The sequence below is a fragment of the Acipenser ruthenus genome, chromosome 1 (assembly GCF_902713425.1).
Source record: "Acipenser ruthenus chromosome 1, fAciRut3.2 maternal haplotype, whole genome shotgun sequence".
Taxonomy (NCBI): Eukaryota; Metazoa; Chordata; class Actinopteri; order Acipenseriformes; family Acipenseridae; genus Acipenser; species Acipenser ruthenus.
The window spans coordinates 20,241,584-20,258,238 of record NC_081189.1 but is presented as its reverse complement, the minus strand read 5'-3'; the positions used below and the strand labels follow the sequence as shown (position 1 = coordinate 20,258,238).

Genomic DNA, 16,655 nt, shown 5'->3' with positions numbered 1-16,655 from the left:
CATCAAAACAAAAGCAAAATCCTGAGTAACATCCAGCATTAAACTAAAAGGCATGAGTCACAGTCATATTCTTCATGACAGACCCTGAAAGCGATAGCATCCTCATCTTACCATGAAGACGCTGCACTGTGACATTTCCATTTTCTTACCTCCAAAGAAACTAGCCTTTACAAAAACGCTAAAAACAGAAAGTTGATTTAATTGCATGCAGTACTCATATGATTTCTGAATGGCTCCCTTTCATTTTCAGTATGTATGGAAGTAAATCAATTAGACCAAAGCCAATATTACAACTACCATCAGCCCGCAGTGCTGTGTCTGAGAAACCAGGAACACATGCCAGGAAATTTATATATCTTTCCATTTAGACGTCTATTAACATATTGTCTTTTTTTATAGTCACTAAAACCCTCATTTTTTTGCTCATATTTTTTTAATCAGAGTGCCCAGAATCTTGGAAAAAAAAAACAAAAAAAAAAAAAAACTGTTGCTACTGAACTTGAAATGAATGCAATGGTAAGACACAATATTTAAAATCACAATTATTCCTGGCATACTACATCATATTTAAAAATATATAATTAAAGTATCCATTTTTTCAGACGTCTGAGCTCCACTTATTTTCCTCTGTTTCAGTATTTGTTTTATGACTTGCCCAACCGAAATGTGACGACGATGGTCAAAGCTTCCAAAAAGCAATACAAAATTGTAATCACAATAGTAGTAAAACATTTTACAGTTCATGCTGGGTATTTATTTACCTTATGTCCTAACTCGGACGCCTCAGACCGGGCTGCCACTGCGATGGGTTCGATCAGGATGCTGATCTCCTGCACTGCAGCTGCCACCTGGTCATGAAGGGCCTGCAACAGTAAAGGTGAAGAGGTCACTGCTGGGTACCAAGAAACCCACACCAATTCACAACGATGATAAACTCTACAGACGTTTCGATCCAATACAATATGAGACATCTCCGTGTTTCCGAACCGGAAAGAAAGGTCATATTAAAAAGAAACTCTACATACAACCGAGTTTAATTAAAGTGTGTAATTAAACCACTACACTCACCTCCTGTGAAATGTCATCTCTTGGGTTAAGTTGCTGGCTAACAGCAGCTAGTGATGCCTGATCCACATCTCTGATGCACCTATTGAGAACCTCAATGGCTTCATCACACTCAATCTGTCCGGGAGCTTTATCTCTGTGAAACAAAAATACAAAACTAAGTAACCCATTGAAAACATATTCCCCCAACATGTTATACAATGCCACAGATGGAGAGAACAAAGCACAGGCAAGATGGTTTAATATCATGCCTACAATGAACCTACTATCATGCCTACAATGAAAACAGGACCTCCTACCTCATGTTTGTTATGAGGTTCTTGATGGAGTCGGAGACTGTCCTGGAGTGTCCAGCCAGGACTGACCACTTTGGTGGGTCTTTGGGGTTGACAGCCAGTGAGCGGGCAGTCTGGATCAACCCAGTTGAGCTCTCCAGCATGGTCTTGGCAGCAACAACTATGGGCTTCATTGCTTGGAGTCCCTACAGCGAAAAAAAAACAAAACAAGAAATATATACTGCTATTGTTTGGAACTATTCAGTGACTTCCAAGAAAAGGATCATTCCAGCTTAAAAGCATTTCAAAAGATGAGATGAAATTGACTACAAAAAATGACCTCCGGGCTGATCTGTGCTGGAACGCTGGCAAACTCTGGGTTGGAAGCGAAGGCGGTCAGATTGTCGACGGCCTCAATCAGAGGCACGGTCGCACCTCTGCACTTCTCACGGTTTTCTCCACTGAAAGCTCCATCAAGCGCCTGCATGAGGGGAGAAGGGGGTCAGACGTTTAACAAAATGTAATAAACTGACGTTTCAACAAATTGTGGTGTTAATAAATCTATCGGAGGACATGCTTCCAGTTAAGCGCTTTGTGATCAACTATGAAAGGTGCTATATACAAATAAAGATATTCATAATAATAATAATAATAATAATAATAATAATAATAATAATAATAGAGTGGTTGGGATAAAGGGGGTTTGAATAAAGGGATTATGCTGTACAATACTTGAAACAATGCACTTTGTTGAACCTCTGCTATATTACTCATTAATTAAAGTCTTTGATTAATGCTTACTTTGATTGTCTTAACAAGATTAGCTGTGCTGTTAGCCACTTCCTTTGCTGACTGGACAAACTGTCGCTTAGCAACAGGGTTTGCAGTTTTGGATGAAGCCAGACGGCAAGCGTTGCACAGTGCTGAAGTGTGTTTGGCAACAATGGTAGCAGCTGAAAGAACCTGTGGAGAGGAACATCAGCTTATTACACATTAATTAAAACAATTACTACAATAAATAATATGATTTGCAAATATGTAGCTTTAATCCATTCTATATCATTGCTTAACACTAACATACATTTAAATAACTGTATGAAAATGTGTATAAAAAAGAAGAGACACACATAAAAAGGTGTCAATATGAGGGATAAATGTCACCAATTATTGCTGCCAAGGAATGTATAATGGATATGTAAATGATGTGATCATTCATGACTTAATTTCATGGTAATCAAAACTGACAAAGATGTCAGTAAGACATTTAAACTAAATATTAAATCAAAGCCAATATTGTAAAGTTTATAAACCTGTGACTGGGTGCATGCTGGATCCACCAGGTTCTGGCAGGCCATCTGAATGGATTGATTTGCTCTGGCAAACTGGGAAGGATCCACCAGTCCCCTCTGCCCAGCATGGCTGTTGGGATCCGAAACGCCGACCAGGTAGGAAGCCTAAAAAGAAAGAGGAGAAGGGTGGATGGTACAGTTAAGCAGCCAGTCAAGAATATATTTTAAACTGCAGGGTTAACTTAAACATACATCTTAAAAAGGGTCACTAACTGTACCTGAGCAGCAGCTTCGGTGAGCCCACACAGAGCTTTGGATGCTGAGCTGACAGAGTCTCCAAACTCAGGCAGTTTACTGTTCTTCGCATTGTGAGAGATTCCTGCCATGGCTTCTCCAAGAACCTGCAAAGAAATAAAACCACCAAGCATCAGAATCTAGGACCTTGCGATGCTCTGCCATGAAAGAGACCCTATACTGTGATCAAATCTTAAAATAACCAACTAGATCATAAAGTAGATCATCATTACAAAGAGCTACTTTAAAAGAGTCTGTTGTATCTCACTGTAAAGAGCTTCCGTTTCTCACGGCTGATCTCAGGGAAAGTCACTGTATGTTTTTGTTTGACAGTGTATAGACAGCACAAGGCAAAGCAATATTTAGTAGAGCTCTTGTCTTTGTTTAATTCCATGTTGGCTTACCTTGGAGTTCTCCATTACACTGTCAATGCAGTCGAAGTAGGAGAGGTCATTCACAGCTTCTGTGGGGTTTTCCAGCATGCCACGGACGGTCTGTAGGAAGGCAACGTTCAGGTTAACACTGTAGTTAATGAACAGCATCTCCCAGAACACAGTGCAGCTCAGCTCAAACACTGCAGCACAAGACAACAGCACACAGGGCTTGACGAGATGAATATGCTAATTCCCAGCCTCAATAACAGTCCAGAGTCGCTTTATTAATACAAATCTCTTTACTGAAAATGTTCCCTTAGCAGGAACAGCAGCAGAAATGAAATGCAAAAAACCTACAGGCTAGGTAACTAAGCCAGATCCTACAAAATATGAACTCCCTTGCTCTTGTTGTATCTTCCACCTGACTCTACACTACTACTACCTGTTGCTGTTTCTATCCCCTCACGAGAAACCCCAGCTACCAGAGTCTGCTAGAAGCATCAAAGATTAGGTGTCAGTGAATTGAATTAATATGTATACTGCTTACTGGGGAAGTGAAATATTAATGAGTGGAACAAGTGTCTTTCTTATCCATTTGGTGCTAACTGCCCAGTCAAACTGAAATACCTATTCAACTAGGGCTATACCAGTGCAATTACCTTAAGCACCTTTTTTTAATTATTATTATTATTATTATTATTATTATTATTATTATTATTATTATTATTATTATTATTATTAATAATAATAATAATAATTTATTATTATTATTATTAATTTATTTCTTAGCAGACGCCCTTACCCAGGACGACTTACAGTCGTAAACTAAAAATACATTTCAAGAATAAATTAATCCTTTTTTTGTTTGAAAATTTGAAAAATAATAAGATTTGCATCACATTTTTTTTGTTTTTTTTACATTTCACAGAGCAATTACCTTTACATTAAACGTTAAGAGGTTTAACCTCAAATTGTACTCAAAGTATTTTTTTGGTAGAAAGACTGAAAATTAAGCGAGCAAAAAAAAGTATATTACTTGCTCATTATATTTAGTTTGCAAGTTTAGTTAGCTTACTAAATACTGTTCTATTCCTAAATAAAGATAAAGATATATTATTTAAAGACATGATTAAACCCATCATATTATACACTGAACAAGTTAATTTTGTTTTTGTAAGGCTAAAGACATTTATTAATCTATTAAACAAATATCACTGAAACATTGAAAAAACAGCTCGAGTACTACACTTGGCTGTTTATTTACTTTTAATCAGCTTTTAAATGATCAAGTGTCTCAGTTACTGGTTAAAACAATTACATTACCCTCTTGTTAATTTCGATAAATTAGGTGGTATATCACAGATCTAAATCAACTAACAAATCCATTCTATCATATCTAATCTGTAACAATGAACCTACTCTTTGTTAACATGATCAACAGTGATAGTAACTGGTAGCCCTATTTGTTCAATTGTTCAGTTTACTTAACAGTAGACCAAGAGCCTTTAAAAGTGAAATGTGAATTGCAGAGCAAGGATGCAAGTGGCTGCAGTGTCACCCGTTAACCTGAATGTCTATGCCTGCTTCTTAAAAGGTGTTATTTCACTTGTGCTGAATAACAGCATCCTTCCTGGGGTAAGCTGGCAAGAGCTGGTAAAAGATTTTCCTGCATTTCGGGGCTCAGTATTCAGCATTCTACCAAAGTTGCACATAAATGGAAATTCTAGAGGAAGAGCATATTCCTTATCATGTAAACACAATATGCTGCATACATATTCCACATATGCAGCGTACTGCAGTACACAGAATACCAAGTGCATGTAAAATGAAAAGTAATAAAAGCGCATCCGTACCTCAAGCTCTCGCAGGGCATTGTCACACTCTTTCTGGCCTGGGGCCTGCTGGGTGCACATTGTGATCAGCTGATTAATACTGTCCGTGACAGCGCTGCACAGAGATGAAGGAGACATGCACAATATTAATACTACCTAGGAGTTACAACATACAAACAATTCTAATGACAAAATGTATTTCTCTCCTTACCGTGCAGCAGCTGCAAGCTGGTTCTTGAGGTTGGGGGCACTGGGGTCTGCAGAGAGAGCTTTAGCTGCTAGCAGGAGCTTGCTAGAAGACATGGAGATGGTCTTGAGGTTTGTGACCACCTGAGTCTGATCTTCCTTTGACTGTATAGGATAGTGTAAACAAACAGAGACAACAAGAACTGAAATCAGGGCTCTTACATAATACTGGAAAATGTTGGCAGCAAGCAGAAGGCAAAATACCTTGTAATTAAATGTATTTAACAAAATGGCATTTAGCACAGTTGGCAAGACTTAATGGGCCCTATGCACCAAGCTTTTTAAACAGTGCTTTTCTTATTAATAAAATAACATTTGTAATGACTGTTGGTTTAATTATGACTTAAAGCTTTGTGAATATAGCCAGTTAAAACCAAAGAAAAGCAAAATTTAGTAAAGGAAACATTAAATTGTATATGTTTGGGGCTGCCTTATATATGTTTGCTCGTATTTATAAGGCAGATTACTTCAGATTGTTAACCCCTTTCTTCCCTTAGAAAACAAAAAATAATAATAATAAAATTACAATTGGCATGAGAAATATTTTATGACACAGGAACTGCTGTTATTTTTGTGAGGATACATTCAAACAAGTGATAACAAGGAAGAGGAAGTAAAGCCTCCCAACAGCTAGTTAAGGCATCTTGTCAGAAGACAGACAGACAGACAGACAGACAGACAGACAATCCACCTTCTACTGGAGCCACTAATGAGATAACGTGAAGGTATATAAAAGCAAATATGGCGGTTCTCAAGAGAACAAAAAAAACATTTGTAGAGATCACATGTTTATATGTGTTGTATATAGCTGATAACATTATTCAAATTTGTCAGGAGCAACTACTGTGCCAGGTTGTGTGCAATATCTACTACAAAAATCCCTGACTCCGAGATAACAATGATAATCTCTTACTACAGTTACGTGTCCAAACAGATCCAGCGGTTAAGACTAGGGATGCACCGATTGAGATTTGTTGGTCTGATTCTGATTCCAGATCAATAATTGACAGCCCTTGTGGAGACGATTGATTGGGATTTGACAGCTAGACTGTGTAACCTACCTGGGACTGTCCTGCCATCTCCACGCCGGCCTGTAAGAACTCATTGAAGTCCTGTCCGAACTTGCCAGAGGCCCTGGACAGGTCCTGAGTGGTGCCCCGGGATGACTGCACCAGCTCATTGGCAGACTGGTTCAGCCCTACAGCTGCCTGGTTCAGATTACCCTGGGCTTCCTGGAAGCTCTTGGAGCTTGGGGGGAACTGTGAAAAACAACAAACAAAACGTTTGAATACTTACTGGCTGACACTGCAGGCCTCTGTCAGAAACATTTTATAACCTTTACAAAAACACCACATCGAGTTTCTTACCAAGTTAGGTAAAGCAATTCAGTTTAGAACACCACAATGATGACACACTGCTTCAGAAGGGCTCCAAAAACAATATGAAAGACTATGAAATGTTCTCTTCCTGGATCCCACCACAGCAGCAGCTGGTTTTAACAAGATATTCATTGTTGGGACCTCACTTTTTGTTTGAGAGATGTGCGTGATCTTTACAAAATTCTGATTTATATCTGGGACACTACAACCACTGCAACTATATCTGTTGGTGTAGCTATGGTAAACAGAGTTATAGTAGGACTGAGTCTTCCAAGATTTGTATGTTGCAGAGATTGACCTTCCTTGCAACTAGAAGGCATGCATATGAATTCCACACTGCAAGCTAAATTTATCAGCTCATGAAAACATATGATTTTCCAGCCAGGGGAAAGCTTAGCCAGCTGATTGCACAGTTGGCAATCACTGCCAACAACTGCCTTTTTAGAAAATTATGAACGATTAGAGCAGATGCCATCTTAAACCAGGGTTTAAAAACACTTAAGCGCAACTAATATGCGAAACGTGGAGAAATTATTGGCAGCCGCTCTGATTCTTGGCTGTCACTTACCGAGTCTGCCAGGAGTTTCTTACTGGCTTCTCCCACTGTCCTGATGGCATTGTCCACATCTCTCTGTCCAGGCAGGCAGTTCACACACCTGTTCAGGGCCTGGGATACTGCCTTTGCAACCTGCAAAGAAAAAAACAATATTACAAAATAATGAAATCCCACAGAAGTACTAATTATAATCTCCTGCTTGCTCACTGGCTCATGAGGCCAAGGTAAAGGGTGATAACAAACTAAAAATAGACTAGAATCAATGAAAATAGAATACAATGTTTTTACCATTACCTGGCCTATATGGATGCATTAAAACAGATTTACCATGGTGTTCACACAAAATGTGCAACGGTTTTTGTTAGTGTTCATTTTACAAAACTAGCAATAAAACAACTCAGGCCTCCTAGGAAACTAGCAATGATGTATGTTACCATGGCAACAGTGAACACGTTTCTTTCTGCACAAAACCAACAACAAGCAACATGAAATACAACTGGTATAAATAGGATATTTTTATATGTATGTTTATAATTTGTTCCGTCAGTCTCATTATCAGGCAAAAAAATAATAACCATATCAAATAGCCTTGTCACAATTTTGTACTATTATTTGTTCATTTTGAAACATGTTCATCATCGGATTAGTTAATGTATTGTCATTTATTTTATTTCATTCATGATTATACACCGTTACACCATTATTGTACCTACCTGTGCCAGTCGCTGCTGGCTGTCTGGGTCTCCTGGCTTGGCCACTGCCCTCTTTGTCTCCTCTATCAGGTTGCCTGATTTATCCATGACATCGCTGGCGCAATCCAGCATTGCATTGCGGGCCTGTGGGTCGGAGGTGCTGGCAGCAACACCGCGAGCTGCCATGCCCAGAGCTTTCAGGGCTTGAGCCAGGTCTCGGGCAGCCATTCCTATCAAGAGAAAACACCATGCGAGTCACTAACAGTTCAGCTAACTAAAGCCTGGCTGTCTATTCAGACAAGAGCCGTCAAAAGCAGCCTGTGAAAGCAGGTTGACTTATAGACTGGGTTATTTTCAAAACTGTATGTTGTGTTGGAAACTTCGACACATTGAAAAAAAGATAGAATTGCAAAGCTATAAAATGCAACTGTTCAGTATGCTGATGCTAACAGATGCAGGCTTGCAACATAAGCAAATGGTATTCATCATAAAATATCTATTGGCTGAAATACATTGATGATTTCTTCCAGAGTGACCAGGGTCACTTTAACACTAAACAAAATCCAAACTGTATAATGTATATTAAACTAATATTTCCTGGAGAAGAGTGTTATTCAATGAAAGTGTGTAGTATTTAATTAATCAAATACTATAAGTTTTCATGCTTAGGAAGGAAAAGGCACTTCAGAACTTCTACACTAGGAGTTTCCTGCCAGAAAAAGGAGTTTCCTGTATGACAGAGGTGTAGGGCTGCTCCCACAGTTCCAAGCATTGTTGCATTCTGCTGTTTTTCTCATTTAATGTTTTTTAGAAAAAAAAGTAAAATAAATAAATAAATAGGTACATACAATAAAATGAAGATGCATTTATGAAAATATTACAAGGGTACAGCAAATTAAAAGACATACCTTACATTGCTTTGTTTTTTTTTTTAAATGCCTTACTGAAAAAAATGCAACATTTTAAGTTTCCATGAATGCTCTGTTCCAGTTTATGCAGGCTGAGATTGAAGAATTTGAAGACACAAAAGGGGGTTTGAGGCAAGGCCCAATTTCTTTTTTTTTTTTACCATTGCTGGCATTTAGATGGAATACAGTGGTTACACCTATAATCTTCAGACATTAAAGACACTGGGAAAATGCGTGTCTGCATTAGCATACCATTATGACAGTCCCTGTCAGTACCTGTGTAATTCTCGTTGCCCTGGGAAATTTCGCTGAGCAGCTGAGCAATGGCAGAGCTCACAGCCTTGGTGCTGTTTCCCAGGTCCTGAGAGGACTTCTCCAACTGAGCAAAGGAAAATTCAGAGGCTGGTTAGGAAGAGCAATGTACAGAAACAACTCGCATTCAAACTGTCAACCAGACATGATGATGTCTCCAAAATACTGGGAGATACAGGCTTCAATAATCAATTTATATATGAAAAATACTTATGGGTCTCCTTGTTTCTCATTAGTGTTATATTATTCACTGATACACCCACAAAGCTTTTTTTTTTTTTCCCCTCCACAAGAAAAAAAAACACTTACACTTTTATTGTATGCAGCATATTAGAAAATACTTGGGACCCTATTATGTGTGACACAGGAAGTGAATAAGCAGTGAGGGAAACAAGTACCTCTATCAAAACATGTGTTGTGGCAAAAAGGGTCAAATCTGAGTCAAAGGCAAAAGGACCAAAAGAAAAACAGCACGTTAACACAGTCTGCAAGACCAGGTGTTAGGGGAGCTTATAAAATCCCAGAATAGACTTGTAAAAGTATTTGTTTTTAGAACTTTCCACAAGCAAATCTTTTTGATAATGACCTGTTGCCAGGTCCACAGTGAAACAGAGAGGAACACTTGATGCAGGATGTAGTCATGCAGTGTGTGTTTATGCTAACAGCTGTTGTGGGTTTGAACCCTCATTACTGTGGCTGGTACATAGCTGGTAAAGGGCCTCACCGTTTCTCCAGGCAGGGGTTTCAGTTTCCCTTCCACAGCCGAGGCCTTTGCTTCCTGCATGTCCTTCTCCAGGTTCCGGACGACATTCAGAGCATTGTCTATTTCCAGTGGGCCACAGGCTTCCTGTGCCTGTAAATCATTGCAGAAAAAAAAAAAAACAAGAGGTGAAGAGGTTGTTAAGATGTCAATGACAGCAGGCAGCACAAACAGAAGTTTGCATGTTAAAACTAGGCCTGGGGATTTAACCTAGATACATGTTCATGTTCTGTCCACCCCAGCATGGTGTCCTAAAGGGTCTGTGAGTGAGTTTGTTTATATCCATGAGCTGTTAGGAAAGCTGTATATCGTATGCGACAAAAAACGTCTTCCGGTATCCTTCTCACCTTCTGTGCAGCAGTTCTGAGCTCAGCCAAAGCGGTTGCCAGGTTTTTGGCACACTGGCTCAGCTGCATGGCAGAGGCCTGGTCACTGATGGTAGGAGCAGTGGCTTTGGCAGCGGTGACCATCTTAGCTCCAGGCTGTGGAAGACAAAGAAATGTGTTTGACCCAGTTCTTACAGCCACATCAAACTCGGCCAACAGGTATAGAAGAATATTTCTGCCAGCATCATTCCAAGCAGGACAACAACAAGAACTAGTGAAATCAGAGATTCAAATTAGCTTAATTTGTTGGGGATAAATAACTATATTAGTTTAATATTTATTGAAGCGTAATTTTTCACAACGCATGAACATGCAGTAAGGGCCGTAGACCTTGAAAATACAAAACGACTGATTTAAAATCATATTTCTAATCTTTATTCGTTTTTCCTAGTGAATGCTACCCAGCTGAAAAACTAAGGGGTTAGCTTGTAGCCAGTTTTTAGCATTATCACTTTACAATTAAGTGGAGCTACTGCTTATCTGTGGTGCTAATGTGCAGGATTCTATCTTTTACACTACTTCCGAAATTAAATGAGTGAGGTCTTTGGTATGACATGGTAAAGATGAAACTTTTAAATTATACTGTTAAATGCAGAGATTAGATTATTATAGCTGTGCTTCATAAACTGCTTCAGAGCATAAACTTCCTAGAATTGCCACCGATTGCCTTTTTCATATGAAAGAGATGACGAAACGGGAGATTAGGGTGCTACCCAGTAGGGTGAAGCTCATCTTAAAAACAAAAACCAAGATGCTTGAAGAATCCACAATGCCCTGCGGGTCTCGGAGCACATGGAGCAGCCCCACTGCCAGTACAGATGGTTCTGTTGTGCGTTACTAAACCTCTTACCTGAAGAAAGTTTTGGCCAGCGCTGATGAGAGCTAGCTGAGCGCTTGGGCTGTCAGGCTGGGACTGGCTTCCTCGCACTCCCTGGACCAGCATGGGAATCTGATCCGCCACAGCCTGTTCAAGAACACAACGGGGTCTTCAAGTTACACAGTCAGCCTAAGGTTTGCTTGTTTTAGTTTTTTTTTTTTATAAATGAAAGTGTATAGGTTATAGAGACTATGGCAGGATGATGCAGTATGTATTCGTTTACTTTTTACTATGTGCTGCAGACATTAAGCAAAACTTTGTGGGTCATTTGTCTGAACTATATTACCTGCATTACAATTAATACTTTGTTATCTGAATTTACATAACATTATATTTCTGTTAATTCTCATTGTGTTCATGATCATAATTTATTATTGTTTCTGCATTCATGGATATTTGTAATGTTAAACAGACTCACCAGAATAGGACTACTACAAAAAATATATATTCGATATGCAATAATATTCTTTCCTCAAACTATTTAGTAGTTATAAAAATAAATATTAGATAGATACAGATAGATCGATAGATAGATAAAGATAGACAAAGTACTATAATTGTATTGAGCCTTGCTCAACTTTTTTTTTCTTTTTTTTTTTAATTCTCTATACATCTTTTAAAACAGCTTTAAAACATTTTAAAAATTGATTTTTAATATAAATGTTGACAAAATAGAAACTTTGGCTCTCCTCTTTTTAAAACACTCCTTTCTCTTCAGGCAGTTTGTAAGTGAGAAGCAATTCCTAACCCCTGGCTCGGCTAGTGAAAGCAATAAAGCTGATGTAATTCTGCGTCTCACCTTGCAGCTCTGGACAAGCTGCTGCTGTGCTGCTGGGTTCTTATTGGTGGAGGCAGCCTGCTGAGCAGCTGCAATGGTCTGGGTGGCTGCGGCAGCAGCCAGTTTAGCTGCATTCTACAGGAAACAAAAAAAAAAAACACAGTGCTCAAACAGGAAATCCCTTCCTTTCTGGTTATATACGACGAACACTGGTACCCTTGAGAATGCTCTCAAACACTATAGTATTTCCTGTCTGATCTGTTTTTGCTTTACTATACATCTGACCTAGGACAAATACCCTAATCTATGTATTCTCTGTTGCATCATACCGTTTAGTTTATGGGCATATGTTAAGACATATTAGTCAAGAATTTCTAGATACATTAGTAATAAGATTTTGAATTCAAGGATCCTCGTCACGACACACGTTTATTAATCAAAATACCGGATCCTGCCGAGGCAATGCCCAGGGGGCGTAAAGTAGTCAAGGCAAAAGTGTGGAGGGGGGGGGGGGCACAGACTGAGGCTGGGGCGAAATTACAGGCATTATTGCAGAGGGAGTAGTTTTAACATTAGGTAGATTGATTACGTTTACAATTATGCATGCTTAAAATATATAAACATGTGAAAACATTTCGGTCCACTAAAACAATGGGCTTTACATAATCTCTCCAAGTAACAAACTGCAGTGTCCAGTGTGAAAACACAACACAAAATATTAAATTAACATCCAAAGTAGCACTATAACAGGAAAGCATAATCAATCAGACTGTGGAGTCTGTATCATCTGATCTGAAACCACCAAACTCTGTCATCTGAACCATTGATGATATAAGCAATGGTCTGAATCATTAATGCACAGAGCAACTACTTCTAGGCAGCATTTTCTATTCACGTGAGCCGTGATATTTCCCCTCAGGCATTATTTGCATTAGGTTATTAAAAAACAGAAATTAATGATGAAAATGTGACTTTTCAGCCAAAAGCTGGGGTGGGGCGATCGTTCAAAACAGGGCGTTGACTCGGCAGAATCCGGTAAATAAATAAATAAATAAATAAATAAATAAATAAATAAATGTCATGCTCATTAAAACTTTTCTAGACTGGTGTTGCTCTTTAACACCTGTATAAAACAGTTTCTAGAACTTCTGGAGAATTTTATTTTATTCCTCAAAAATATCAACTAACTTAAAAAGTGTTGAAAAAATATGCCCTGTGTTGAAAAGAAACGAGTGTCAGCTAGAAACCCCTACAGCCCACAGAAACATGTTGCAACCAGTCAGCTTCTATTGACTGCAATTATCTGGTTCCAGTGTACTCAAATGAGGTTGCTCCCAAACTTGCTGATTAAGTAACGCCTGCAAATATGGATCTTTTCCAGCTGTTAAATGTTTCAAAATCTTACACCTCTCATTATACCTTTCATCAATACACCATTATCAGGCTTGTCATCTGCTGGGAGGGGAGTGATTGATACAGCAGCCAGTTAGCTCACAGTTTAACCCTAAAATGAGGAAACTCTAGCATTTCCTTCCCCAAAAAGTTCACTAAGATTGCAACCACTGAAGAACGCAAACACAATAAGCATGGTGAAAGTCAAAAATTCTCTGCCTTCTTTCTACAAGTTTGTATCCTCTGGCTAGACTTCAACTCAAGGCACTGGGTAGTAAAATTGTGTTTTTAGGAGTAGGATACGAGGCGGTAAACATTCTGAATTCTAATAAAACGTCAAGGTCTGCTTAGTTTAGAATTTGGAATATTCACTACACTTAACAATAAATCATCGCTATTATACACAAGTACTTTACAATAAAAATACCTTAAAACATGTTTGATTTACTTCACTTTTTAATTTCCCTCAGATACCTAAATAAATCCAGATACTTTCTCTTCTGCGGTAGTCTTTACGGTTGTCGTAGTGATGGAATGTTTTAAATTTCTCAACTTAAAACTTGTTCCATTTCATACACTACAGAAAAAAGCTGTAGTGTATTGTGACATATCCTACGGAGCAATCTGATTGGTTGTGATGGTGTATAATTTAGGTTTAATCCTGTGCTCTCGCTCACCTCCAGCTTGCTGACCAGTTTCTTCTTGATGGCATTCTGGGCTGCTGCGTTGGTGGCAATCCTCAGCCCCTCGGCCGCCTCCCGCAGCTTCTGCTGCTGCTCCTCGCTGTCTGGGTTGGCGGCTGCTCCCTGAAGAGAGGACAGAGCGGTGCTTACATGACTACATCACTAAACTCAAATTAGGAAAGATCTTGAAAAAAAAACACATCCACTAATAATGCAAAAGCTTTCAGACTTATGCCATACAGAACGTTGCACTACTTTAAAAAGGCAGCCCTATAAAAAAGCTTATAATAATACTGGACTTATGTCTAAGGAGAACCCATGCTTATTGAGTGTGTTTACTTTCAGTAATTGCATTTAAAGCAACTCCCCTCAGTGTTGGGTAAGATGATGTATCCTTTCTATTTTATTGCATAAAATCTTTTAAACATGTTTAAGTTGGCAATCGCAGTGTAATCTTTCATCATCTCTACCTTGGCAGCTTCTACCATCTTAGCTGTGGCGTCGGCAAGCAGCTTGGCTGCAGAAAGCAGCTTGCGGGAGTTCTCCAGGTCAGACTCGCCTTCAGCATCGGCTTTTATGGCATTGACCAGGTCCGAGGTGGCCTGGGCCAGGATGCGAGCCTGCCGCACCATCTCACCTGAGCAGAGAAACGGCTGGGTAAGAAGCTGCCTTGACAACATGTAGCACGGTTAGCCAGTTTAGTTATATTCTGAAACGGATAGGTACATAAATGATACTGTCTCAAAAAGCTAGACAGAACTACAAGAACTTACTATACATCTGATCTGTAGGCAAAATGAAGGCTTCACTTTGTTACACACTAGAGGCTTCCATATTCACAAGAATGAAAACTGGTGACTAGCATTTACTAAATAACAATAGGAAAAAAATTAAGTAGCCGGTATTTGGGGCACAGTGGTCCCAACTTTCATCCATTTAGAACACATTCCAGTCTAGAAAGTGTAATGCTTGGAGATCAGACCCCATCAAGCTGGTACTAATAGGAATATTGTGTCTGGTCTAGTGTAGGCTTTACTTACAATTCCTGTGAACAAATGAACATGAACACGTAAAATTGAAAACGTGAGCTACTCTCTAGCCTCTCTGGCATGTACTGTTAAATAGAATAAGAGTAGTCTCTACTGGGTTATTTAAACAGAGTCCCAGCCTCCCCACACCTTTGGGGCATTCTGAAGCAATACTGGTACCTGCATCCCCCATGGAGCTGAAGATGTTCTCTGTGACGTTGAGGATGGTGTCCGTGGCCTGGTCGTAGCGCCCGATGGGCTGCCCACCGGTGGTGTACTGCTTGATGTGCTGCAGCAGGTCGTTGAGGGCCTGCGTCACCCCTGTAGCAGCCGAGCCCACCTGCTTCAGCAGCTGCTCATCATTGGTGGCGGCCTGGGATGCCTCCACGCAGCCCTCCACTGACTTGGCCACCAGCTTCCCCGCCTCGATCAGCTGCTCCTGGCATACTGGGGAGCTGATGGTGGGGGCAACCACCTGGGAGAAGGGCAAATAATCATGGATAACTTTGGTTACAGAATATTTTAAATCTCGGATTGAGCTGCGTGTGATTATTTTATTTTTTTGTGCACTGGAAAGCTATGCAAATTTAAAACAAATATTTAGTTAGCAGTTGAAACTAAATCATGTTCCCGAGGACTGGAGTTGAGAACTAGTATTCCAAGTCAAGCAACCTGTGAAGGGCACATAGACCAGGTTGACAGATAGCTAAATGGCCACATTAACAAATCACAATCCAGCTTCTTTAAATGCCTCTCCTGCTGAGCTTATGTACTTAAATGTAGGCTAATCTATTTGAAGACTAGGAAATGTCTTTAAATATAAAACCAGATAACATATTTTTTTAATCTAGCTTTACTATATACTTAAATTCAATATTTTGGAATAAGAGGGAAGAATTTAAACGGCCTGCATTTATTTTCTAAAAGTCATAATTACTAGATACATTTCTATTCAAAATACACACAGGCATGTAATATTAAGTAAATGCATTAAAAATAAAACAGAGATAGATGATTAAGAAGAAGTCAACAAATGCTTAATTAAAACAAGAATAAAGTATGTAAAGGAATTCATACTGACCAACAGAGCAATATGATGGATTTAAACACTCATTTACCAAAACAACTTACAGAAATGCCAAAGTAGCAGTGTTTTTGTAATTGCTGAAAAGGCATGTGCTGTGCAGCATTGTGCCTCATCCCAGAGTAAGCCAGTCCCTTGCTGAATAATGCACTGACAGTCTCCTTACCCGGGTGCAAGCTACAAGCTGGGAGGTGGAGAGGGCGCACTGGGTGGCGGCGGCGATCACGCGGTTCTGGAGCCCCGAGTCCTCAGTCTTCTGGGCTACATTCTTAGCTTTAAGCACGAGAGCGGCCGCAGCATTGGCTACTGCTTTGGCCAGATGCATCAGCATGTCCTGGAAGAGAAGGGCAGGTTAATGCGAGGCTCTCGGCAGCCTGCCAGCCAGCTAGCTAGCAGGGGAGCATTAAACATTGATGGAGAGAAACCCTGATCCCCCTGCGTTAAG

General features: G+C 39.5%; 1 protein-coding gene across 4 annotated transcripts in view; it reads right to left on the bottom strand.

Annotated features, from left to right (window-relative positions):
* The window catches only part of LOC117409328 (talin-1), a 97,320-nt gene that overhangs the window by 22,426 nt on the left and 58,239 nt on the right, over positions 1–16,655 (bottom strand). For all 4 annotated transcript variants that reach the window (XM_059020135.1, XM_059020227.1, XM_059020181.1 and 1 more), the window contains 22 exons: positions 16,377–16,544; positions 15,307–15,601; positions 14,569–14,735; positions 14,093–14,221; positions 12,045–12,158; positions 11,219–11,332; positions 10,330–10,464; positions 9,947–10,075; positions 9,187–9,289; positions 8,024–8,232; positions 7,323–7,442; positions 6,437–6,634; positions 5,341–5,480; positions 5,151–5,244; positions 3,328–3,417; positions 2,908–3,030; positions 2,651–2,794; positions 2,142–2,303; positions 1,681–1,821; positions 1,365–1,546; positions 1,069–1,201; positions 762–863 (listed from right to left, as the gene is read on the bottom strand). In XM_059020135.1, the coding sequence (XP_058876118.1) occupies positions 762–863; positions 1,069–1,201; positions 1,365–1,546; positions 1,681–1,821; positions 2,142–2,303; positions 2,651–2,794; positions 2,908–3,030; positions 3,328–3,417; positions 5,151–5,244; positions 5,341–5,480; positions 6,437–6,634; positions 7,323–7,442; positions 8,024–8,232; positions 9,187–9,289; positions 9,947–10,075; positions 10,330–10,464; positions 11,219–11,332; positions 12,045–12,158; positions 14,093–14,221; positions 14,569–14,735; positions 15,307–15,601; positions 16,377–16,544 (3,192 nt within the window). The remainder of the gene's footprint in view (positions 1–761; positions 864–1,068; positions 1,202–1,364; positions 1,547–1,680; positions 1,822–2,141; positions 2,304–2,650; positions 2,795–2,907; positions 3,031–3,327; positions 3,418–5,150; positions 5,245–5,340; positions 5,481–6,436; positions 6,635–7,322; positions 7,443–8,023; positions 8,233–9,186; positions 9,290–9,946; positions 10,076–10,329; positions 10,465–11,218; positions 11,333–12,044; positions 12,159–14,092; positions 14,222–14,568; positions 14,736–15,306; positions 15,602–16,376; positions 16,545–16,655) is intronic.